At 53.3% G+C, this 16,239-nt stretch overlaps 6 protein-coding genes across 6 annotated transcripts; 3 read left to right on the top strand and 3 right to left on the bottom strand.

Annotated features, from left to right (window-relative positions):
- Nucleotides 1–534: 534 nt before the first annotated feature.
- Nucleotides 535–2,866, top strand: BO83DRAFT_138619 (uncharacterized protein). The gene is made up of 3 exons (XM_025526154.1): nt 535–1,710; nt 1,764–2,092; nt 2,147–2,866. The coding sequence occupies exons 1-3, from the start codon at nt 681–683 to the stop codon at nt 2,516–2,518; spliced, it is 1,731 nt and encodes a 576-aa protein (XP_025384044.1). The 5' UTR covers nt 535–680; the 3' UTR covers nt 2,519–2,866.
- A 263-nt stretch (nt 2,867–3,129) lies between these two features.
- Nucleotides 3,130–3,967, top strand: BO83DRAFT_381870 (oligoribonuclease). The gene is made up of 2 exons (XM_025532095.1): nt 3,130–3,261; nt 3,342–3,967. Exon 2 carries the CDS (start codon nt 3,342–3,344, stop codon nt 3,858–3,860), a length of 519 nt encoding a protein of 172 aa, XP_025384043.1. The 5' UTR covers nt 3,130–3,261; the 3' UTR covers nt 3,861–3,967.
- Nucleotides 3,968–4,212: 245 nt separating this feature from the next.
- On the top strand, nt 4,213–6,281 carry pgmA (phosphoglucomutase PGM2). Its single transcript, XM_025532094.1, has 3 exons — nt 4,213–4,437; nt 4,524–4,825; nt 4,884–6,281. Exons 1-3 carry the CDS (start codon nt 4,385–4,387, stop codon nt 6,194–6,196), a joined length of 1,668 nt encoding a protein of 555 aa, XP_025384042.1. The 5' UTR covers nt 4,213–4,384; the 3' UTR covers nt 6,197–6,281.
- Nucleotides 6,282–6,422: 141 nt separating this feature from the next.
- BO83DRAFT_455072 (Gfo/Idh/MocA family protein) lies at nt 6,423–8,259 on the bottom strand (the record flags this gene model as incomplete). The annotated part of the gene is made up of 1 exon (XM_025537011.1): nt 6,423–8,259. The coding sequence occupies exon 1, from the start codon at nt 8,052–8,054 to the stop codon at nt 6,423–6,425; it is 1,632 nt and encodes a 543-aa protein (XP_025384041.1). The 5' UTR covers nt 8,055–8,259.
- A 21-nt stretch (nt 8,260–8,280) lies between these two features.
- BO83DRAFT_138599 (uncharacterized protein) lies at nt 8,281–10,701 on the bottom strand. Its single transcript, XM_025526153.1, has 2 exons — nt 9,342–10,701; nt 8,281–9,290 (listed from the first exon to the last, which is right to left on the bottom strand). Exons 1-2 carry the CDS (start codon nt 10,247–10,249, stop codon nt 8,519–8,521), a joined length of 1,680 nt encoding a protein of 559 aa, XP_025384040.1. The 5' UTR covers nt 10,250–10,701; the 3' UTR covers nt 8,281–8,518.
- A 3,832-nt stretch (nt 10,702–14,533) lies between these two features.
- eb1 (microtubule-binding protein BIM1) lies at nt 14,534–16,121 on the bottom strand. The gene is made up of 5 exons (XM_025532093.1): nt 15,880–16,121; nt 15,731–15,765; nt 15,579–15,656; nt 15,030–15,514; nt 14,534–14,944 (listed from the first exon to the last, which is right to left on the bottom strand). Exons 1-5 carry the CDS (start codon nt 15,906–15,908, stop codon nt 14,888–14,890), a joined length of 684 nt encoding a protein of 227 aa, XP_025384039.1. The 5' UTR covers nt 15,909–16,121; the 3' UTR covers nt 14,534–14,887.
- Nucleotides 16,122–16,239: the final 118 nt, after the last annotated feature.

The following is a 16,239-nucleotide window of genomic DNA, read 5'->3' as shown; positions in this document are numbered from 1 at the left end:
GAAGAGGACAAGGCGCCCGACACCAGAGCAGCGGAAGCGATCCAGGGAAGCAGGCGGAGTTCCAGCCGGCGTCGATCGTCACCTCCACTTCTCCCTCGTCCTCCCACATCACTCCGGACTTTCCCTCCCTTTCTTCCATCCCGGATTCAGTCCAGTCTTGCTCCTCGTATCTTGATCGGCTCGAAAGCTTGTCTTGACTGCTCTTACTACAGCAATCAACCCTCTTCTTTTTGTTGCCTTACTTCCTTTTTGTTGAACCTAGCCTGGTATGTTTCATGTTTGTTAGCTCATTGTTGGCGCCCTCTAGCAACGCTTCCCCTCCCTCTCACTCTGCGCAACTGGCGGGCCTACCTGGATTTCGCGCAGACGAAGGAACCCGTCGATTGACTCACTCCGGCGAACACATCGCTTTCTTGGAATTGACAAGCCCCATAGGCCTCATCCTTGGCCGTGAATCGGTCATCCCACCCCCCGACGAGGGCTGTCGGTAGCAGGCCAAACACACTACGAACCCTGACCGCCTCCACCACCCACAACTAGCTCTCCTAGGGACGATTCCACGCACTCTCGCCCTCCCTCTCTTGCCCCTCCGTTCTTTCACTTCCAGCTGGGTGAAACGCTAGCTTCGAACTTACTTACACTACACCTCTCATCGCCGCGATCCGCATCCCTGCCCCGCTATGCCCTGTTTCAAGGGTCTCGCCGTGAGTATACACACTCCGGACGGACCTATCTCCGAATACTCCATTCAACGCCAGTCCCGGGCGTCTCGCATAGCTTGCTACATCCCCGTGCCACCACCCAAAATCCCCGAATCCGGATCCGGACGCCCTGAGCAGTCAACGTTCGCTATCTCCATCACCCTTCTCAACCCCGGCCAAGACGTCCCATACTCCGCGCCGAAACCGACCCCCGACAACCCCGCACCCAAGCCGAAGGTAGTTGGTGGGCTACCCGGGACCACCGGGGAGCGTGGCCAGTACAGCAGCACGGTTGCTCCGTACCAAGCATTGACCAATTCGCCAAATGAAACGGTCGCCGCCTACATCTACTTTGATGGCCGGGCCAAGGAGGAAGTGGCCACACTGCTGCGGAGAGGTGAAGAAACGTGGGTCAACTCTCGATGGGTCAGCGTACCGGTATCAGAGGGCGGAGGTCTCGCCGAACGGGAGTTTCTCTTCCGCGAAGTCGGATTAGAAAGATGGCTGAACGGCTTGGACTTGGAGGGTAAAGACGCTGCCGCCAAGATCGAGCGCCGGCGACAAAAAATGGAGAAGCGCCGAATCAAGCGGGAAGCAACTGGAGACCTGGAGATAAATGCAAAGTCGGGCAAAGGAGTCATGCGCTATGGCAACGATGCAAAGTCCCCGCTAGAAGATGTTTCGGACGACGACATGTCGTTCTCCGATTCGGACGATGACCCGATCCCCGAGTCTGCGGGTCAGATCAAGGTGGCTTTGTTCCGTGTCCTGGCATCTGGAGAGATCAAGCGCGGAGAGTATTCACCACAGTTCGATGCTCATGACGATGATGACGAAGCCCAGGGCGAGAATGGACATAAAGGGGCAGCTGATGCGGACATTGATCACACAACGAGCTTTGCGAAGCCAAAGACGCTCGACCCCAAGACGATTAGCACGCAGACCGTGACAGGCATCGACCCGTCCGACAAACCTTACGCCACCTTCACATTCATGTACCGTGGCGAGCGTGAGTTTATCCCCTCTGGTTTTCTGTAGAGTCACCGACTGACTAGGACACAGGTCAATTGCAAAAGATGGGAATTCTGAGAGACCCCAAGGCGCAAGAAACTCCCGGGTCCGCAAAGCGTCGGTCCTTGCAGCCAGACTTCGCCAATCTCGGTCCCCTGAAACCCGGCGGCACGGTCGGATTTGTGAACTTCCGCGACAGCACAGAAAGAAAGAAAGGCAAGAAGTCTGGTGAGGATGACGAGATGGACAGTGAAGACGATGAAGACAATTCGATTCTCGGTAAAGCAGATGAGGAGGAGGGCAAAGAAGATGATCTTCATTTGTCTCCGGACGATATCCGACGGCAAGGGGAGCTCGCGGAAAGTATACGCAAAATAAAGGTACGTCAAGAACTGATACTAGTGTCTCTACCACCGGCTAATTGTTGTACACAGCTTAAACGTCAGCATTCATCTGCCTCGTTAGCTACGAATACACCTCCGGCCGAGAGTGCGAGCCCCAATACAGCCGGGGACACGCCTGCCACCAACGATCCGTCCACTACTCCGCCCGCTGTTGCTGCGGCTACGGCCGCTGAAACTCCCAAGCCAGCCGCTAACACACTGAACGGAGGATTCATCGGCAGTCCATTGAAGAAGCAACGGGCGAGCGTCTCACATTCTGATGAAGACGCCATGCGCCGACGAATGGAGTCGGGACTTTCCCAAGAGATTACGAATGTTGGCCCAGGTGACAGTATCAAGGCAACCAACCCCCTTGAGACACACCCGCAAAAGCCCCAAGAGACCGAAGATGAGGAACTGTAACCGGTTGCTTCAACTCCCATCATCCATGCGCATATTCAGCGATACAGATGTCTACCCACAATTTTTTCAACCTTCTCTCTCTCTTCTTTTTTTTTCCCTTCACCTCAGACGCCACGATGGATTGGTGCGAGACGGCGCGCTAGCCAGCTGCGTCAGACCGCAGCACCATCTACACTCTGATTTGATCTTTTCTCAATTCTTATTTACCATTCTAACTACAGCTGACATCTACTGTTTGGATATGGTCCATTTCTGACGAAAACATCATGACTAAGTACTTTTACCCTTCACTTTCATATCCATCTCTCTTAGTTCTGTGGGCGGCTGGGTAATTGATTCTCTAGCTAGAACAGGGGACAGGCGAAGGTAATTGATATAGACGCAATGAGTCACGCAAGTTGCATTTAACGATTTATGCTACGTTTTTGGATCCCGTTCGTACCTGTAAAGCCTAATGAAGGAGACGTAGGCCGTAGCCGGCGCTTGAATGGCAGCCATAGCGTGGATTACGCTGCTGTGGGAGCTCCCTACCGTGGTCCGTTTTGAGTGGAGAGCCGCTCCCCGCCGACCAAAAATCTTTCCCTCCCTCATGTTGAGACCAATATCACCTCATGCCAACGCCTGCATCCAATTCTTGCTGATTGTCTGGAGAAGTCCCAGGAGATACTGTATTCTACTTACCGCTTCCAAGAGCCATGCCATTGACACGTTCCTCCGATCCCCTGGTGTGGATTGATTGCGAGGTGCGGGCATTCCTGTGCTTCTACCCCTCTACCAGCCGCGACTGACGAACTCCAAAACATTTCGATCGGCGTGTATGTAGATGACCGGCCTTGACTCGGACACCGACCAGATCCTCCAAATCTGCTGCTTCATCACCGATGCCAACCTCAACCTCCTCGAACCCCAGGGCTTCGAAACTGTCATCCACCACCCAACCTCAGTCCTCGAAAACATGAACGCATGGTGCATTGAGACCCACGGTCGCACAGGGCTGACGGCGGCCGTGCAGGCCTCGACCACCACGGCGGAGGAGGCTGCGACGGCTCTTTTGGCCTATATTCAGAAATACGTGCCACAGCCCCGGCGAGGACTGCTGGCGGGGAACAGTGTCCACGCCGACAAGGCGTTTCTGGCCAAGGGACCATACCAGGCGGTGCTAGATTGGCTACACTATCGGATTGTGGACGTGAGTGCACTCAAGGAAATGGTACGACGGTGGGGCTCAGACGAGCTACTAGAGTCCGTGCCAGGGAAGAAGGAGGTTCATCTTGCCCGGGACGACATTCTGGAAAGCATCGAGGAGATGCGATTCTACCGGGGGCAACTGTTCGGATTGTAGCCGAATCTGTCTGAGCGAGGGAACGGAAATCCCAACGTACACGAAAGCATAGAGAGGGGTAGACCCCAATTACAATGTAGACAGCTGGATGGATGCCCAATGGATCCGGGATTGCAGCAAGAATGGCCGGTTTTTCCCCGGTCTCTGCAGCTCGAGTGTCGTAGTGTACAGTGTATCGCGATGGGGGGGATCGAATGAAGCTCTGGCCTGAAGTCATCATGCTGACATGGGCCCCTCCTGGTGGGGTCCTGGCGTTGGGCGAAGACTCGCAAAGTCGAAGCTAATTGCCAGTCTATATTTACTTCCTCCCCGCTCGTGTCTCGCCGGCTTCCCTTCCATTCTTTGCCCCTCCCTTCTCCCTGCTCCTTTTCCTCCCCCTGTTTCTCTCGCTTCAATTGTCGGTGAGCTACTCCTCCCGACCTTTCTATATCTTCCCGTCCATACCCCTCCAGCTTCCCCTCCCCTCCCTCCCTCTCTCTCCCTTTCTATCCATACCATCTCTATACCCCCCCTTCCTCCCCACCATGTCCGTTCAAACCGTCTCCATCACTCCCTTCACCGACCAGAAGCCGGGAACGTAAGTATACCTTGATTGACTTCCTTTGCTGCCATATCCTCTGGCTTTAAGTTATATAAGTTGTCCTCTTATCTGACGACACCCAGCTCCGGTCTTCGTAAGAAGGTCAAGGTCTTCCAGCAGCCCAACTACTCCGAGTCCTTCGTCACTAGCATCATCCTTTCTATCCCCGAGGGTGCTGAGGGCGCTTTCCTCGTCATCGGTGGCGATGGCCGCTACTACAACACCGAGGTCATCCAGAAGATTGCCAAAATCGGTGCCGCTTATGGTGTCAAGAAGCTGCTGGTCGGCCAGAATGGCATCCTCTCCACCCCCGCTGCCAGCAACCTCATCCGCAAGCGCAAGGCCACCGGTGGTATCCTCCTGACGGCCAGTCACAACCCTGGTGGTACGTAATCCAGCAATCAGGCACATGGACTCCACACTGACATTATGCTGCTACTCAGGCCCTGAGAACGACTTCGGTATCAAGTACAACCTTGCCAACGGCGCTCCCGCCCCCGAATCCGTCACCAACAAGATCTTCGAAACCTCCAAGTCCCTCACCTCCTACAAGTACATTGACATTCCCGATGTTGACACCACCACCATCGGCTCCAAGACCTACGGCCCCATCGAGGTTGAGGTTGTCCACTCCACCACCGACTACGTCACCATGATGAAGGAGATCTTCGATTTCGACCTCATCCGCGATTTCCTCAAGACCCACAAGGACTTCAAGGTGCTGTTCGATGGCATGCACGGTGTCACTGGCCCCTACGGTGTTGACATCTTCGTCAACGAGCTGGGTCTGCCCGCCAGCAGCACCATGAACTGCGAGCCCAAGCCCGACTTCGGCGGTGGCCACCCCGACCCCAACCTGGTCTACGCCCACGAGCTCGTCGAGAGCGTTGACAAGAATGGCATCCACTTCGGTGCTGCCAGTGATGGTGACGGTGACCGTAACATGATCTACGGCGCCAACACCTTCGTCTCCCCCGGTGACAGTCTGGCCATCATTGCCCACCACGCCAAGCTCATCCCCTACTTCCAGAAGCAGGGTGTCTACGGCCTGGCGCGCTCCATGCCCACCTCCGGTGCCGTCGACCGCGTGGCTAAGGCCCAGGGCCTGCAGAGCTACGAGGTGCCCACGGGCTGGAAGTTCTTCTGCAACCTGTTCGACAACCAGAAGATCTCCATCTGTGGTGAGGAGAGTTTCGGTACTGGCAGCAACCACATCCGTGAGAAGGACGGCCTGTGGGCTATCGTGGCCTGGCTGAACGTCATCGCTGGTGTTGCTAAGCAGAAGCCCAGCGAGACCCCCAGCATCGCTTCCATCCAGAACGAGTTCTGGCAGACCTACGGCCGTACCTTCTTCACCCGGTACGACTACGAGAACGTCGACAGCGACGGCGCCAACAAGGTGATCGCCACCCTGTCGGAGAAGGTCGACAACAAGGACACCTTCGTTGGCTCGACCGTGTCCGGCCGCAAAGTTGTCGACGTCGGCAACTTCGCCTACACCGACCTGGACGGCAGCGTGACCAAGAACCAGGGTCTGTACGTCAAGTTCGACGACGGCAGCCGCATCGTCGTCCGTCTGTCCGGCACTGGCAGCAGCGGCGCCACGATCCGTCTGTACATTGAGAAGTACGAGAGCGACGCCAGCAAGCTCAGCCTCGCCACGGACGAGTACCTGAAGGACAACGTGGCTCTGGCTCTGGAGCTGCTTAAGTTCAAGGAGTACATTGGCCGTGAGGAGCCTGATGTCCGCACATAAGCAAAGAGCATGATTGATGTTCATAGCGTTTTTTGAGTATTGAGTAGTTAATAAGGAATAATCAGTATATTTCTCTTTCATATAATCTATGCTTTCCTCCATCCTTAGACAAGAAACCATTATATATATGTACCCTGACCATAAACCCAAAACCACAATAGCATCATAAAACAGATCATGTTCTCATAACATCATAAACCAGTAACCAACCCATCATTACAAAGTACTACAAACCCACCCCCTTAACCTTACCTCCCCACCACTCCCCCCACTTAACCACCACCTCCTCCCTCCTGGCCTCCTCTGCCGCAAATACCACCGCATGACTCCTAACCGCCTCCTCAAGATCACACCCAACAAACCTCCTCTGTGCCTCCGCCACCCCCCACCCCTTATTAACCACCGCATCCACAGCATCCACAAAGCTCCTCGCCAGCCCATAGTCCCCTCCGCCATGCGCCTTCTCCTCCTCCGCCGGCCTCTTCGGCACCGTAATCGTCGTAGTCTCCCTCGTCTGGAACGAGTAGATGGTGATCGTGCGACTATCGTAGCTGATTTCGCCCAGTGTGCCGTATACGCGGCCACGTCGCTCGCATTGCTTTTCGGTGGGGGCGATCATGTGGAATAGGGCGGTTTTGGGTGGGTCGGACGAGAAGGTTATTGTTACGGTTTGGTCGTCGCAGACGTTGTTGTCGGATTCGTAGACGCAGCGGCCGTACCACGGGCGGGAGTGGATGGGGTCGTTTTCGTCCGTGGTGGTGATGATGGTGGAGGTTTGATCGTAGTCTTCGCGGAGACGGGTGAGGAGGTGGGATTGAGCGAGGGGGATGTGTTCGGGGGGGATGGGGTCGGACTTGTTGATTCTAGGGGTGGTAGTGGTTGTTGCTTTGGGGAGGATATCTTCGATGTCTTCGCAGACGATGTTTACGGGCCAGTCTATGTCGCCTTTGGCGACGTGCATGTCATTGTAGATTCGGACGGCGCTGTAGATGCAGTCTCGTTCTGCGGGGCAGGAGAGACAGTTTGTTGCGGTGCCTGCGGCGGGGGGTTTTTGGGATTTGCGAAATTGGGTCAAGGAGCCGGTGGAGGTGATGGTTCGGGGGTGGATGGGTTGTTGTTGCGAGGTTGGGTCCGAGGAGGGAGGAGAAGGGCTGGAGAGTAACCACATAATGAAGTCGATGTCGTGGCAGGATTTGGTTAGTAGGGAGCCGTCCCCGTTGGGGGTTTCTCGACGCCAGTTGCCGCGGACATAGCTGTGCGAGAAGTGCCAGAAGCCGACGGGTTCGGTGTGCTCGAGGGAGACGATGTCGCCGATGACGCGGTCGAGAAGGAGGAGTTTGCGGAGGAGGATGTTGTGGGGGCTGTAGCGGAGGACGTGGCCGATGGAGAAGATGTTGGTGGAGAGGTTTGGGGTGAGGGCGCGGTAGACGGATAGGCAGTCTTCTAGAGATAGGGCGAGAGGCTTCTCGCAGAGGATGTGGAGTTGGAGAGGGGCGATGGCGTGCAGGATCTCGACGTGGGTGGAGTCAAGGGTGCAGATGAAGACCCCGTCGACACCGACCCGGGTGTCATTCTTGGTTTCTCGACGTTGCTGCTCCCATTGTAGCCAGGCGCGCCAGTCGGGGAATTCCTGGCCGTCTTGGGGAGTGCCGTGTTCGCCCCAGATGTAGGAGCGGCCGAGGTGTCGGCGCTTGAAGGGGTGTGGTTCGGCGACGGCGTGGATGGTGCCTTGAGTAGCGGTGGTGACAGCACGGGCGTAGGCGGTGCCACGAGATCCAGCGCCAATTATGAGGAAGCGGAGAGGACGGGGGGAGGGGGGAGGAGGGAGAGAAGTCGTTGGCATGACGGGTTCTTTCATGATGAGTCCGGGGAATGGAAGTGGAAGTAGGAGAGGGCAATGAGGGGAGAATGAGGGGATATAGTATTGGACTAAATACAAATGCAAGGGATCGCCGGGTGCGGATGATAAAGCCGCGTCGCTGGTTGGTTGGTGGCATCTTATGTCATCGGCTGATAACAGCAGGCCTCACATGTAGGAATCACGACGCAGTTGCAATGAAAGGTAGAGTACCAAAGTAAACTTGGCTAGTAGACATTATTCACATTGTAATTATCAGTAGATTAGCACAGAACCCTCACAAATGGCACGAACATGCAAAGAAAATGAATTGGGGTATCCATAAGAAACAAGCTAGCAAGTAGTACAGAATCCAGACATGATGACCATCGCCAGTCCGGGAACACCACCCGGAAACCCTATGTATAACTCCTCCACGTATGTACAGAGCACCAGTATATACCCTCATCCCCCCGGAGAACCTTTCATATACTCTCCGTAAACCGACTGCCCCGACTGCCATCGAAGCTCGGGTGACTTCGTCCGAGCGCATCAGGCCGCTTGGGCATTGTCGGGGAGAGCGCTCCGACTTGAGAAACGACCCGTGCCCCGGTTGGCTCATTGGACAGACTGGCGTTGGCGGACCCGGTAACTGGTGTGCGGGCTGGCGATGGTCGAAAAACCACAATACCTCCCACCTCCGCCGCTTCTCGAGTATAGCTGGTATCCAACGGCATGCCATACGGTGTCGCCACGGGCGGTTGTGTTGGCGGTGACCGTGGCTGAACTGGTGAGCTTGGAGAAAAAAGCGTGCTCGGCTCAGACGCAGTAGGGGATCCCGGTTCATATCCACCGCCGTAGCCGTCCCCTCCTGACTGCAGCACTGAAGGAATTTTACGGCCGGAGATCTTTTGGAAACCACGCTCGCTAGGCTCAGAGCTTAGTGTACTGTCGGTGCGCGTCGTCATGTGCGACTGGCGCCATCGCTTCATAAAAGCTGGCGCAAAGTATGACGCAGTAAACAAGGGGTCGTCGCTAGACCGCCGCGATGTCATCTCCGCCGAGCGCGGGAGAGAGCCTTCAGCTGTCCCGGTTGTGTCAGGCTCGGGGAGAGCGTCCCCAGATGGGGGCAGGATGTTCTTCTTGCGGCGGCGGAGCAGCCAGACAACAATTACGAACACGAACATAGCAGCAGCCACACCACCAACCACACCACCGGCTATCTTGCCTTTAGTTTGGCTGCTCAGGGAGCCCGAGCCCGAGCCCGAGCCCGAACCCGAGCCCGAGCTGGAGCTGGAGTTGCCCGAAGAGGATGAAGGCGAGGCACCTTGTCCGGTCGCAGTTGCCCCTGATCCTCCGCCCCCTCCATTCGAGGCCGTGCCCCAAGCTCCGTAGAGCGAAGTGGTGGAAGAAGAATCCGATGAGAAGGTGGATGTCGTGGCGGAGATCGCCTGAGTCACGGAGGATGTCGTCGTAGATTGTGAACCGGATCCCGTCGTAGATTGTGAACCGGATCCGAACACCCAGGCAGAGCTCGAGCCAGTCACTTGGCTAGCGTTTTGTGTGCCACTTGGACCAGAGCTGGACAATGCGCTAGATGGTTGGGGGTGTGCCGAAGAAGGAAGATCAGTTGCAGTAGATCCAAATAGCGGAGTGGACGTCTTCGAAGCGGTGGGCGCCGATGACGGTGAGGCGGATGAGGACGGTCCAGGCGTACGTGTTACTGCCGGTGTGTCTGCGGTCGGAGAAGAATACGCAGGTGAAGCAGTCAGGGATAGATCAACCGAAACGGTGGCAGAAAGCGACAGGAGCAATGAGTCAGTGTCTGTTGACGAGCCTGTAGTCGCGGGAACGGTCGACTCTTCAGATAGCGTTGTCGGTGCAGTTGCCGAAGTGCCGGTGCTAGTCTGCGAATTGCTGTCGACCACGTTGATGATAGTCGCAGACACCGTAGCCTGATCCCCCGTGGCTGTGTCTGATTGCTGGCGCTTCTCGAGGGACAATCCCTGACTGTCGTGCATATCCTGTGCCTGCATCACCAGGTCCAGGGTTAGCTCACCCTCCATCCCATATCCAACCGTCTGTTGCGGTATGATTGTCGGCGTCGCGGAGTTTTCTGGACTCTTCCCAGTTTCGCTAAAGTATGCAGAATCCAATTGATATTTCTTCCGCATTACCCTGTTGAACCGAGCGTGTCCTGTGCCATGATGGGCCATCCTGATAACATCCACGTCTGGCCGAAATATCCTGTGTATGTGCTGAAGTGCGGCGACTGCTGACCGCAGCTTCGTAAAATCGAAAGAAGGTGAGAGTAGAAGTGATCTCCAAATGAAAGCGAAGGACTGTGAAGTAAAGGGAAGTGTCTGCCTGCACGACACGGGTTTTGACGGCAAAGGAGCGCGGTGATTAAGTCGATCGAAGGCGACTGTAGTAAAGTCGAACACAAGGAGCGTAAAGAAAGAGACGATGGTCAACTTTTGAGTGATGGTAAAAGAAAGGCGGCAAAGGCGAATAATACTAAATCAATTGTCGAAAGAGTGACTGCGGTAGAGTTGAGCGGATGAGAGCTTCCACGTCTATTAGAAGCCTCGAAATCGTAGCGAATACCAATGAGCGGACGTCGGCTGGGATATACAGCCGACAAGTATCGAATAATTAGAGAAAGAAAAATGACCGAAAGGCATCAACAGAGATCTATTCGCCAGGGTAAGGAGCCCGTCAGCATCGAGCCACATCATCCTATCATCCAGCATTCAACCTATACAATCGCAAGCCGAATCACATACCTGCAAGAACGAAAGGACAGGAAAGAAAGCACACACGGCGACTATTTTCTTTTTTGCTTATTCTTTAAACCGAACTATCCGTTTTCGAGCTTCGCAGGTGGTTATATCTCAGGCACCCCTCGAGTCCTAATCCATAATTGCCGCACAAGCAAGTGTACTGAGTGAAACGTGCACGTCGGTCGAAGAGATTAATACCACCACCCTTTCCCTTTCCCTCAGGGCCCGTCAGGTACGAGATGGTGATTACTGGAGGGATATGTATGCCGTTCCCACAATTGACCCTCCAACCGGGACGAGGATCCACGTCTAGACCAAGGTTCCGGCCTCGGGATTGATACCAGTCTTGCTTCACCTTCTTGGTTCACCCAGGAAACTTTGGCGTGGTTCGATTGGGTCCTTTACGGCATCAATTCACACCGAACGGGATTTACCGCCTGCTCACAAGTTGACGGGTGCTGAGATGAGTGAAGTGCGTGGGCGAGTGATTCCCCGTCAACGAGATCCCGTCTGCTGTCTGCTTGCTACCTCCGGGGAGACTTAGGGGAGAACCGAAAAGGGGAGAAGGGAAAAAGAAGGTGAAAAGAAGGCAAAGAGGGGAGGAGGGAGGTGAGACGGGAAAAAGGTAAGAGGGTAGGGTAAAGAAGACGGTGATCGAAGGTGATGAGAAGAGGAGGAGGAGGGGGGGGGGTGGAGGAGGAGGAGGAGGAGGAAAGGGTAGCAGCAAAGTCTAGGGAAGAGAAAGACAGAATGGAAAGGGAAGGGAAGCGAGCGAAAGAGCGACGGGGTCGAGACAAGCTAAACTAGTTAGTCGTTAGGCAGTCCGTCAGTCCATCAGTCAGTACTAGTAGTAAGTGACCCGCGTGGGAGAGCATCGATCAGGCCAGGCCTAAGAATAACAACCGTCTGGTCTTAGACCTGCAGCGTCACTAAGGCACGGTGGGTGCGGTTACCGACCCATCCCGGTTATGGACTTAGTACCACTTCAATACGGCCGAGTATGCCCAAATGAGCGTGTTCTTTTGCCAGGGAATTTTTTTCTTTTCTGCTTTCTCTCCCCCCATTTGGGATCACGTAAGTGAGAAGAGATTAGTTAGTTATAACGATAGTGAGATCATTCCTTCTGCTGACGGCAAAACGGGAATTATACCCGACCGTAAAAATGTCATGATTTGCTTGCCGAGCTGCAGCTCCTATGTACCCCATCCGGAGAGAGTGGGCAGCAGCCGCAGCGCTCATCCTTGTCGCTGGTACGTGATAATCCATCCCTACCTACATATACATATGTCTGGGAGTCCGTGGATGGACAATTGCTTTTTCTCTGGTTTGCGCAGACCAGCTCGCTTGGGGATCCGTCAATACACACGAATTCTCGTACGGCAGATACAGTACGATAGACTCGACCCAATTTGGGGAAAGACATGGATTGCTCTTCGTCATTGGTCCGGGGCGCTGTCCGAAAGGGGGGAAGCCAAGCCTGAGTTTAATAAAACGCCGGGCGCTAAGTTTCATTAGATGTTTGTTTACGCCGGACACACAATCTAACTAGACCACGCCTGTTAATTAGAGACCCGGCTGTAATATCATCCAAGTGCCTATCATATCTCACCATCCACGGTTCTGTCCCGTGTCAAAGGCCGTCTAATCAGGACTATCTACAGCAGGTAGACAGACGACCTAACCCCGTGGTAGTCTAGTTTTCACACCGAGCAATCCTGCATACAAGTTTGACCTCGCAGACAGACAAGGGGGCCAACAACCAAATATTTCGTTACTAGTTCACATAGCAATCCTGTCCGTTGCTGATGCTGCATGCGCTAGCAGGGAGCAAACAAGACATCACCAATACCAATTCACAACCCAAGAACTCACAGCAAGCAGGTAGATACGGCAGGATTTCGACCCCCATGAGGCCACCAAAACAACAAGACAACATCCACACCCTCACCCACACACGGGATCCATCATCTAATCGAGAACGCGATTCATAAATCCACATCACGAAGGATAAAGTCCATCTAGAGTCTAGAAGCAGACACCCACAACGTCCCGAAGTTCTACCTAGGTCCCACGCAATGATGCAAGGGACTCACTCCCTAACGACTTCTCAAAGGCTTTAGCCGCTGCGATGTCACCACTCACCACTCACTCTGCAAGGTACGCCCCATCTGAATCACTCTCATCCACAACAGACGATGGATCGTCGCTATCGAGATGAACAGGGACTAGTCGAGTCATGCAAGAGGATGCATTCCATAAGCTCAACTCAGTTAGCTAGTATCAGATCCCAGCAGTAGATACTGAGTCAGCTTATAATCTCTCTCCCCAAGACAAAAACGAGAACCAAAGAGAAAAGGAAAAAAAAGGAGAATTGGTGACTAGGCAGACAAACAGAATTGGCTGCGTTATGATACACGTATACGTACGTATGTCTCCTTTCCGTGTCTCAGAGCCCCACCTCACTCTTTAGAACCCGCTATTTATATCGCAGCCCGGCCGGCTCCTGTCATGTTCATCTCCCGTCCGGCCATCGAGAACAATCTTGGAAGCTTCGAGGAATGTTCATCATTGCTACTGCAAGATTTCGGGGAGTAAAATGCTCAGAACGGAATTAATCATGTGACATGTAGGACGTTATTTGCATTTCTCACTATATGCAAAAAATCATGATCAATCTGACACAGTACCTAAGTGATCAACATTCTCATCATGTAAGATCCTAGCATATATTTACATCAAAGGACATCAAGCAAAGACAATTGACATTCCTCAATCATTCACCTACAAAATCATGGCTAAAATCTCTGATGATCATAGATTATCTCGCCCTAAGAACTATTCACATGACCCCTTTGTATGCTCTCATGATTGCCAGACATCCTCCTCACACTGTCGTAGCTGAAACAATAAACAATAAAAATGTACAAGCTTCTAGTACCGACATTTAAAATAAATGACTAGCAAGAGAGCCCCTCACTAAGCGCTCTCAAACCACCATATGACCCAAGCAGAGTAAGCTCATAGCCAATATACCACTTATTACTGTCTAACATTCCCCTGTCTGCATTTCTCCTCTCCCCGCAATGTTTTGAAACATCCAACATACTCATAATACCACCTGACAGATAGCCATAGATAGCACAGAGTGGTACTATGAAGAATACCAATTTGCGTTGCGCATCACTCAGCCCCCAACTTCAGATTCATTTCTCTGGAATCCACACACCGCGCACGCACACACAACCATGTTCAACTTTATTTTATCAAATGATAACACATCAAGTCGTATCAAATCGAAACATTGTGGGCGTGTCATACTAATATACTTACTATCATGCCGTGTCAGGCCCTCATATATTAAAAAGTGAATATCAACCAGACCAGACGAGGATGATGTAAATGAACGGCTGGAGGGATTGTAGTTTAGGATCGTCTTGATATTGAGTCAGATTTGCTAATGTAAATATATTGAATATTGGATACTAGTAGTAATCAGTATCGTGTGACGGAAGCTGTTGTCGGTAGCTTAGTCGTAGCTTGTTGATGAGATCTGTGTAGGATTGTCTGGTCCTACGTTGGAGCAATCAACAGCAACAATGCACATACTTCACTCATACAAGAGTTGCTCATCAAGTAGTATGCTCAAGGTTAAGGGACCATTGTTCGACAGTTTACTGCATCAGGATTAGTCTGCCGATGGGAACGGCGCATTGCGTATGTCGACGCACTTGATTCATTCCACATATTGGAATACCTTTCTATCAGTATCAATGCAGGCTAGAGAAGAGAGAGGAAGAAAGAACATGGGAATGGAACCTGCTTCCAACTACCTGTCGAGACAGAGAAGAAAGAAAAAGACTGTGTCACAACTATACAAAGGGTCTGCATCTCGCCAGCCACTCTCCTTGCTTTTTCACTCCTCAACCCCTCACCCTACTCGCATGTCTGACCAACGGTCTAAACAGAAGGAAAACTAGTTAAAGACATAGAGACGCCGTAAGACGACTGACGAACGCTTGTGCTACACATGAAGGGGTATTAATAATGGGACGAACATTATTAGGTATGAACTTAGAAGGTCTCAAGTTCATCCGCCCCAGCCTCCGCTTCGGGAATCTCGAATCCCTCCTGCAACACATGTTAACCTCGGATCCGGGAATGAGAAGCCTCCTTGACAGGCAACAAAAGAGGTCCGGCTAGTGTGGAATCATACCTCCGTCGAGTACAGAATGCCCTGGATGTGCTTCACCAGGGAGTCATCATCCTTTTCGAGCTCCGGATCGGCCTCGATGGCGCTCTGCAGAAGCAATTCGATGTCACGCAGCTTGGCAAAGTAGAAATCCCTCTCCTTCTCCAAGCCAGCAATAGCCTCCTTTTGCGTAGCAATCTCCTGCTGCAGCGCAGACACGTTGGCAGCGCTTGCGGCACCAGCGACACGGGGGCGGGCGGCGCCAATGGTAGGCGTAGTACCACGGCGTGCCGCTCCGGCGGAGCTTGCACCTGCGCGAGAGCCACCCGCAGTGGCGGGGGGACCACCGGAGGCCTTGCGACGAGCGGCGGCATCGTAGTCACCACCCGGGTAGTGTTGGTCCCAGTACTTCTTCGTCCACTGGAGGAACTCAAGGTTGTCCTGCATACGGCATTTCGTGAGAGATTCGACGGGAATCGGCTTGTCGACCTGGTGTTTGGCAAAGACGTCTAAACAGGCCTGTGTTAACGGAAACAGCGTTCCCAAACCACAACTCGTTCGGAAGAGGCGTACTCTGAAGAACCTTGAAGTTCTGAAGGTAGGCGTATTCGGTGTTGACGTTGAACTTGACGCGAGACATGGGGACATCCACTAAAAGGCAACTAGTAAGCCACATATCCAGGCGGGGGTGGAAAAAAAGGGGTGGGCTCGTCACGCCAACTCACTAAATATCGAATCGAAGATCTGGCACAGAGCGGCACTGTACAATCATTCCGTCAGCCTATGGGCCTGAGACATATCTAATTGTTTGTTGAAAGCGCTGCTGAGGCGTCTGCTGCAGCCGACTTTCCGCGTCTGTCAGGGAGGTTCCTACCCAGTTCCGCACTGCTCAACCTTGGTCATGTTCAACTGCAGCAGGTTGTTGATCCATGCCAACAGCTCTTGTCTGTTATCCTGGATTGTTAGCCTTGGGTGCACAGGACCAACAAGCCGTTCTGAACAGAGGCAGATGCCCGACGAACCTGGATTCCGACATAGTGGGGTAAGTAGTGTAGGAGAAGGCTGAATGCCGGGCTAGAAGGAATGCAGGGTTTGGCAGGGGGTTGCAAATATCCGAGAGGAGTTGAAATAAGAATTAGTAAGAAAGGGAAACACCCTGTAGCGCTGGATCTGTCTTGTTAATTTCGAAGAAAAACAAAGGCCAAGTTGAGCAGATGGGGATGTTTTGTTGCTG

The sequence above is a fragment of the Aspergillus eucalypticola genome (genome assembly GCF_003184535.1).
Source record: "Aspergillus eucalypticola CBS 122712 chromosome Unknown BO83scaffold_30, whole genome shotgun sequence".
NCBI classification, from domain to species: domain Eukaryota; kingdom Fungi; phylum Ascomycota; class Eurotiomycetes; order Eurotiales; family Aspergillaceae; genus Aspergillus; species Aspergillus eucalypticola.
The sequence above is the reverse complement of the archived record's forward strand: the minus strand, read 5'-3'. Positions and strand labels throughout refer to the sequence as shown.